The 9,062-nt window shown below is 44.1% G+C and overlaps 1 protein-coding gene across 2 annotated transcripts in view; it reads right to left on the bottom strand.

Annotated features, from left to right (window-relative positions):
• Nucleotides 1–5,034: 5,034 nt before the first annotated feature.
• The window catches only part of fgf13b (fibroblast growth factor 13b), a 24,181-nt gene continuing 20,153 nt past the window's right edge, over nt 5,035–9,062 (bottom strand). For both annotated transcript variants that reach the window (XM_063203067.1, XM_063203068.1), the window contains exons 5-6: nt 7,072–7,270; nt 5,035–5,221 (exon numbers count right to left, since the gene is read on the bottom strand). In XM_063203067.1, coding sequence (XP_063059137.1) covers nt 5,085–5,221; nt 7,072–7,270 — 336 coding nt within the window. In that variant the 3' untranslated portion in view covers nt 5,035–5,084. The remainder of the gene's footprint in view (nt 5,222–7,071; nt 7,271–9,062) is intronic.

The following is a 9,062-nucleotide window of genomic DNA, read 5'->3' as shown; positions in this document are numbered from 1 at the left end:
GATAGATAGATAGATAGATAGATAGATAGATAGATAGATAGATAGATAGATAGATAGATAGATAGATAGATAGATAGATAGATCATCTGCTGCTTGACCAATGGTTGTATGGCATTTATATATAGTATGTATGTGTATATAAAAAAAACAGTGATGGCTGACCACATGCTGAAATTCAAAACTGCTGCTGGATGGTCTTCACTTCACCTTCCTTTAAACCTTTTGAATTGAAATCAAATTGAACTAAGATTGGATCGGATCGAATGGAATCAAATCAAGTGTTTACAGTACCTTGTGAATTGGAAGAACTGTAGAATCAAATTTAAATCTGAATGGAATCATTGCATTTGAGTAGCCGGCTGCCATACCACCAGTCGTGGTGGTAGCCAGGCTGTGCCCACACAAACACCTTCAGCATGGCTCCTAGTCAGGTCAAGAGCAATGCAAGTACTTTCTGAGCTCACAAAAAATTGGGAACTCCTCCCACTTTGTCGGTAAGCAAACAACCATTAGCAAACCAAGGGAGGCTTGTCGACCATGCCGTTAGGGCAATTTTAATTGTTATGCTCTTGGTCAGACAAAGTCTCGAAGAGATTTGAAAGTCGATGATGATCAGGCTACCATGGTGGTACAGTACAGTACTTTCAGTGGCTTGCCAAACCACCCAGCTTGACTCATCAATCTTCCATGTGTTCTTTCGCATGCTTGCTCTGACTGAGCTTTAAAGCGATGGTTCGGAGTAGAATCACCCTAATGCCATTTGAACCGTGACACCCATCCACCTTTACACCCGAAGTGTTTTCTGCCGCAGACTTACATCAACAGAGTTGCCGTGTTATTCGATGTTTATTCCGGTTAGCTTGACTCAAGCGCATATGGATACTGGGCACCGTCTCCAAACTTTCCCCACAAAAATAACATGTCATTGCACCAAACTTCTGCAGTAGCACAAATATGGTCTGTACTCACGAAACGAAGCATTTGGAAGTTTGGAAATAGTCCAGGAGTTTAGTATTATCAACACAAGCTGAATAGCTTCTCTGCTGCTAAAGCTGTGCCAACGTTACTTCCGTCATATGAGACAAGCCCGTAAAAGTCTTCAACAAACTTCCAGACGAGAGTGTTAAAAAAGTTTTCACTGAATTGTGATTAAGGGTTATATTTTCAAGGCAATACTTAAAAGATATTTCAAATCTTACCTACTATCAATTAGACAAGGATTTTCGTTATCAATACTGATGCTGAATTCACTTTTCATTGTGCATATTATGAGCTTCGTTGAGGACTCTTACATGCTTGTCTTAGATGACGGAAGTAACGTTGGCGCAGCTTTAGCAGCAGAGAAGCTATTCGGCTTGTGTTGATGATAATAAACTCCTGGACTATTTCCAAACTTCCAAATGCTTCGTTTCGTGAGTACAGACCATATTTGTGCTACTGCAGAAGTTTGGTGTCATGACATGTTATTTTTGTGGGGAAAGTTTGGAGACGGTGCCCAGTATCCATATGCGCTTGAGTCAAGCTAACCGGAATAAACATCGAATAACACGGCAACTCTGTTGATGTAAGCCTGCGGCAGAAAACACTTCGGGTGTAAAGGTGGATGGGTGTCACGGTTCAAATGGCATTAGGGTGATTCTACTCCGAACCATCGCTTTAAGACCTGTTGACAGTAACTAAAAGGCCATGCATGTGCTTACAGCTGTAGTTGTTTGGTTGCTGCTGTATGCACAACATATCATATGAAAGATTGATGGCTTGCTGTGTAGGACATTTTTTTGTAGCTCTACTTAGTATGACTTCATGGAGGCAAAAAAACACATAAATAATTTAACTAGACACTGAAAGCTTTTCTTGATTTATTCTTCTTGAGTTATATTTCTTTCCCTTTCAATAAGAAAGTTCATTTTTTTTCCCAGAGAGAGAGGCGGGGGTATGTTTTTTGTGTGTGTTTTGTGTACTACACAGAAAGCTTTTTAGAGGGGTTGACTTGACCGGTGAAAGTGTATTACAGCGATAGGCAGTGGAAACCAGTGGTGGCGATTCAAGACTGACCCAATTTCCATGTTCTTTTCCTAGCACAGCATTCCATTTCAAAGAACTCAAGTTCATGTTCCCAGCCAGGGCAAAACGTCACGACATTGTGATGTACACATTGAACAGTAGATAAAGGCAGCATTTTAACATTTGGTCCCGTGTTTGAAAATCTGTTATAAACACACTGTCTCCATTTTGGATGACGGTTATGTCAGTCCAATCCTCTAGATATACTGTAATTATATCAGTAGATATACTTTCATGCAGAATCCATTGCTATAACAGGCAGTTAAACAGTTCCCTTTCATACACATATTTGAGACTATTCCATGGTGCATTTCCATCTTATTAATATCATGAATGATGAAATAGGAAGGCTATGGGAGGGGGGATCATTTGAAAGTAGATATCATATAAACATTTTTATTATTTAGTGCATTTTCATGTGTACAACGGATAACAAACTGGAGTATAACCAGGATAAAATCCTACCTGTACATTCAGTTCTACCCTGGCATGGACAGGAGATGGCGGTTTCTACATGGAAGAGAGTACACATGGCTTCATCTCATGTATGTCATGCAGCTACATCCCAGAGGATCACACACTCCCATGCAACACAAAACACATGTCCAATGATGAACAAGGGATATAAGGGACTATGAAAGGAAACAAGAAACTCGACATGGCATAAGCAAACTTGGGAAGAAACATGGCCCATGTCCTAAACGGCCCCTCATACACGATGTATACACTGTATAGGGTGAGATTGCTCATACAATAAAGAAATATATGAAACATACTCCATGATTCAAATATGGACAATACAAGTCTGACATGGATGTACTATAAAAGTGGTCCATCTCTTGTTTTTCTCATATATGAGCCAGTCACACATACAGATTCCATTTGGTACAATGCTTATAAATATTGAAGATGAAATGTGTATGTGTGTGCTTAGGCTATTCATACATTACACATACTATAAAACTGCCTCGTTTCCACCTCGTTTTTCCTCATATTAGACTTGTATAGACAATAAATTACAAATTCATTATGAATTCATATATTTCTTTTTTGTATGGGTTACCACTGTCTACACAGTTCCATTTGTCCTACTGTACACAGAACTGCAGAAGTGCATGAGAGAACATTCTAGAATGGGCCTCTGATTCTCAAGAGAGGGAGTCTTGGAAAGCAAATTCCCGTCACATGAAATGACTTCATATGGGGGGAGGGTCAGGTCAGTTAAAGCCACCGATGGTTTTTCTTTATCTGGCACGCTGATTTACAAAGGGTACTTCATCGATAGAAAACAGACACCTCTTCGCCTCACAAGTAAACAGTGACTTTGCCTTGGATTAGGAACAAGATTAAGTTTGTCTTCCTCAAGTCTTTTTTTTTGTTTTTGACGTTATGTTAGTCTCAAAAGGTCCAGGTGCATTCACTCATAAAAATCAACGTTTTTAACAAGACACACATACAAAGACTTTCCAGACATAAGCAGGGTGTGGTCCTCTCTCCCTCCCTCCTCATTCCCCTCCCTTCCTCTCATAATACTGATTGATAGATAGTACCTGTCATCCAACGCACCTTGTGCTCAGTGAAATAATGTGTAGGCTTTTATATTAAAAATGGGCTGGCGTCAAAACAGGACTCTTCTTTGGTGTGCTGAGACATTATGCCGAAACTTCATCTATGTGGTCATGAACACCTCACATACTGAAAGGGCATGAGCTCTCGCTCTCGCTCTCTCTCTTTCTCACACTGTTTTTCTCTAGCACACACACTCTCTCCCTCATTACCTCACACACAAGCACTCTCTCGCCTTCTTTCATTGCCTCACTCTCCCTGACTCTTTTTCTCTGTCTCTCTCCTTTACACTCACCCTTTCTCTCACACTCCCTTCATTTTCTGTCAAACACCCTCTTCGCCTCCCTTCCTCCATCTCTCTCTCTCTCTCTGTTTCCAGACACTCAGTCACCAGGAGAGCAAACGAGACCAGCAGGCGCTTGAAGAGACAGAGAAGATGGAGGACTGGACTGCCTGCTTGCATGACTGCCTCTCTCAAGCCATCTCTCTCTCTCTCTCTTCTCATCTCTCCCTCTCTCTATTTACAGTGCATCTCTCTCTCTCTCTCTTCCCATCCCTCTCTCTTGCAATCGGTGTATGTAGTGCTGTATATTTCTCTCTCTCTCTCTCTCTCTCTCTCTCTCTCTCTCTCTCTCTCCCTCCCTCTCTCCACACTACTTCGTGTTTTCCCTTCCAATCTCCCGCTTCTTCACTTTGCAAGATGTGGTGTATTACTAAAAATGCAAAGCAGCTAATAGCATGCTGAAGCTGCCAAAGCACAACACGGGAAGAACCTCCACTTGGATCTCCTCTGGGGGGTGGCGGTAGACAGGAGAGGGAGCACAGAGCAGCGAACTGTGTGCCTGTCTGCCTGTCTGCACGTCAGTCTGTCTGCCCGTCTGTCTGTCTGTCTGACAAGACATCCCTGGGAAGCTGATATCCCAGCTGCTTTCTGACTGTGTACTGTAACAGCTTCTCTCGTTGTACTGTCCAAAGGGAAATAAATGCACAGGAAATATTATGCTACACATGAAAACAGGGATAGTCCAGCAAACGTCACGATGGCTTGCCATAATCTTATCATTTAGAGATTAAGTCTTTTACAGGTTTGTTGTATCTTGTTTGTAGTATCTTGTATCTTGGTTGTTAGTAGTTTCCTCCAGGGTGTTGTTTGTTTTGTTCATTTTGTTTGCACTTACATGTCATCACAGTGATTGCAGGAGATTAATCAGTAGCCTTTTCATGTCGTTTATGTTTCGGAGAAGTCTGTCGTGTTTTGTTTGTGCTGATCAGCAGGAGAGGAGTTCCGTGTGTGTGTTTGTGCGTGTACCTGTGTGTGTGTGTGTGTGTGTGTGTGTGTGTGTGTGTGTGTGTGTGTGTGTGTGTGTGTGTGTGTGTGTGTGTGTACGTGTGTGTGTTCTGGCCAGACGAGGAGGGCCGCTTGCTTCCAGGGCTGTGTGCCGTCGTCGCCATGGTTACGTGGACTCCTGATGACTCAGCGTCTTGCCGCCGTTCAACATGGCCGACGCGCTCCGACTCTTGGTGGGCGTGCCGCTGCCCGAGCGAGAGAACTCGGTCAGGTCGTGCAGGGAAGGCTCTCGGTACAGGGCCACTGCATGGGGTACACACACACACACACACACACACACACACACACACACACACACACACACACACACACACACACACACACACACACACAAACACACACACACAAACAAGAACATGGACATCATAGTTTGCAATATGAACGACATATGGTTGCTGGTTACAGTTAGAAACTAATGAGTAATGTCCCATGAGCAATTGCATTGTTTGGTTTGCTATTCTAGTTATGTACCATGGTCATGTACTTCAGTTTAGGGAGAGATACCACTGTATACAATACAGTAGACCAGTGTTTCCCAACCTTTTTTGTCTCATGTACCCCCTAAGCCTTTTCGTTGAGCCATGAGTACCCCCTAATTCATGCTTTACATCACTTTTTCTATTCCAGTGTGAATACTCCATGCATTTTTAAAAATTACTTATTTTTCCAAGTACCCCCTGCAGTGTGCTCGCGTACCCCTAGTGGTACACGTACCCCTGGTTGGGAAACACTGCAGTAGACTGATGCATAGTAGAGCGTACAGTAGACTATAGAAGATGGGGCAATACTGTGATAGGGGATGGGGTGGTTGTGTGGTGACTCAAGTGGCCGGTGAAGACTGAATTGCTTGAAAACGTTCTCTTGGGAAAAGAAAAAAGCGAAATGGGATCAAGTGTGTGGACATTCAAGCTTATTTTCATAGTTTTCTGACCCTTTAGTCCTGCACCTGCCATTCAGATGTGCGCAACACTACCTTTACTATTCCTGAGACTCAACCTTGAGTGGTTTGGAGATGAAGTGTGTGGTGGGCTTGTGTGGTGGACGTGGTTGCCTTTCATAACCTTGTGCTCCTTGTTGACTATAAAGATCTTATAGTATTCCTATACTGTATTAGCCTGGTTCTCACCGACGGTACGTGTGTGTACACAAACTACCGTCTGGTAGCACTGCCGTTAACATGCTCTTCTCGAGTAAGAAAATAAATGGTGCATTTATTGCAACTCACCACCACCATTCCTCCAAAAACGTTTTCTGTTCATCTCTAAAGAGTCAATATAGTGTGACTCATCAATGCGAGCTGCCATTGATATTTAAGCAATAAATGCTCCATTTATTTTCTACTCGAGAAAAGTAAGTTAATGGCAGCGCTATCAGACGGTAGAGTCTGTAGCTCCGCTCCACTATGGAACTCTGGAGCTACACACACGCGCCGTCGGTGAGAACCAGGGTAATACTGTATAACAGTGGCTCCCAAACTGGGGCGTGGGACTTCTATGGGGGCAACAGTGGTCGTGCAGGGGTGGAGAGGGTGGGTCGCAATTAAAGTAATTCCATAAATTGGTTGGTAACCGTGTTCACTTCCATGGTTAGTATATCTATTACTTTTCCTGCGAATTTCAGTAATATTAATGGCCATATAATGTTACAGGGGCAAAACATGGGGTGTGGGGTCGCAAAACATGTTCTTAGGTGTTTAGGGTCTAAGCTGAAAAAGGTTTGGTGGCAGCCCGCACTGAGGTAGAACTTTTTTTCTGGTGTATGTATGTATTATTCTTTTTTAAAAGATATTTTTTTGGTCTTTATTCATGATAGGATAGTGAAGGTGGTGACAGGAAGCGAGTGGGGAGAGAGAGACGGGGAGGGGCCGGCAAAGGACCCGGGCCAGGAATCGGGCCATGGTAGACGAGTGCCCTAACGTTTGGCCAAGGCAGGGGTGAATTTCTCAAAACCAAACTTGCTTACTACATTAGCTACTTTGTTGTTTTCAATGCATTTTCCCATTGGCAACTACCGAAGTTGCTAACAGGCTAATAACTTCTCTTTTGAGAAACTCACCCCAGGGCCGTACATATGTATTCCTGGATAGGACTCACCCTTGAGTGGTTTGGGGATGAAGTGTGCGGCGGGCTTGTTCTTCTTGACGTGGTTGCCCTTCATGATCTGGCCCTCCTTGTTGAGGCCCAGGAACCAGCCGCGGCCGGACTGCTGCTGCCGGTACATCATGGACGAGTACGTCACGTAGTAGTTCTCGAATACAGACTCCTTGAACTTGCACTCCGGCGTGAAGTGTTCCTGCGAGAGCCGCGTGTGAGAAAGAGTGTGAGACGGAGAGAGGAGGGGAGGGGGGATGAGAGGAAATAGAGAGAGATGATAAAAGAGAGAGAGAGGGGGTGAGAGAAAAGAGAGCGATGAGAGAGAGAAAGAGAGAGAGAGAGAGAGAGAGAGAGAGAGAGAGAGAGAGAGAGAGGGCAGAAAGAAACAGAGAAAGGAGCGAGAGAGGATGAAATAGGCGAGATAGAAAAGAGGAGAGAGCGAGAGATGGGGAGAGGGGGATAGAGGAAGGGGGAGAAAGAAACCGAAGATAGAATAGAGAGAACGGCAGAGAGGAATAGAAAGGTGAGATAGAAGAGAGAGAGAGAAAAAGAGAAAGAGAGAGCAAGCGAGAGCCAGAGAGCCAAGAAGTGAGAAACAAGAAGGCACACAGAGATAGAGAGGAAGCGACAGAAAGAGAAAGTGAGATAGAAGAGAAGAAAGGATGCGATCGAAGGCGAAGAGGAGGAGGAGGAGGGCATGATAAAGGGGGGGACAGAGGAAGAGCAGGGACAGAAAAAGAGAGCCAGGCAGATTAAACAGAGCGTGGCAAATCGTGTGTGAGACCTGCGAGCTCGGTCGAGGCGTGTTTTGCCGCTCTTTTCAACAGCCTCTCCGGAACAGAAAATGGACCTGTCACAAAGTGGAACCACTCAGGTCTTTTGTTATAAACACTGAAGTCTTTCGCCCGGCCAAATACCCCCCGCCCCCCAAAAAACCCACAACAATGGGTCACTTGAGACCTGAGAAACTGCATGAATAACAGGTACAATTACAGCCATCGAGCTTTGCAACAGAGATGTGAAAAAGGAGTGGCATTTTGCTCACCACACTTAAAAAAACATTTCATGCTTTGTCAGTTTTTGGGACTTCTTCTGTCCAGGGATAGTAATTCCAAGATGCTGGTAGGGTATTACAGTAAACCAGGTTAAGTTAACCTTGAGTTGGTGGTAAATCTTCTAATAGAAGGGCCTTGAATTCCCATTCATTACTAAAATGACAACTGTGGTCGATCTATTAACAGGTTTACAATTTCATGTAGGTTAATTCACGGTAGCCAGATTTATCACCAGGTTCTCGGAATACCCCCTGTTCTGTTGTGTTCTGTTAGATTTGGTTTGTTCTGTTCCGCTGAGAGTTGCTGGTTGAGTTGTATTTTGTTGTGTTCTGTTCTGTTGTGTTCTGTTTGTTCTGTTCTGCTGAGAGTGTTGCTGGTTGCTTCCAACTGATTTGCTAAATTGCATAGGCTCTGGTGCCGATTGGCGAGCCCAAACGCTGGCGATGCCAAGGCCAGACATCACTCTCCAGACTCCACTCATTTACTCTGCAGCCCAGATTAACTACTGACCCCGCCAACCCCAGCCTGAGCCAACCCCAGCACACACACACACACACACACACACACACACACACACACACACACACACACACACACACACACACACACACAGACAGACACACACACACACACCTGTACACACCTCCAATGCCACCAGAAACACACACAAATACACCACCTACACTGCTACCAAACACAGACACGCACACACGAAACACCAGCACCAATGCGAGTGTGCACACACACACACACACAAACACACACACATACAAACCAGCTACACCGCTCCTGAAGTCACGATCGTAGATCAATACCTCTACATTCATTTACTGTGGAAGAAAAAGCCATTGACTACATGACCCCATTGACTACATGTCTTCAGAAGATACTGCTCTGCTGAATATTCTTCGTATTTCTTCTTTATTCATTTATTCC

Source organism: Engraulis encrasicolus, chromosome 7 (genome assembly GCF_034702125.1).
Source record: "Engraulis encrasicolus isolate BLACKSEA-1 chromosome 7, IST_EnEncr_1.0, whole genome shotgun sequence".
Taxonomy (NCBI): Eukaryota; Metazoa; Chordata; class Actinopteri; order Clupeiformes; family Engraulidae; genus Engraulis; species Engraulis encrasicolus.
This window is presented reverse-complemented; position numbering and strand designations above follow the sequence as displayed.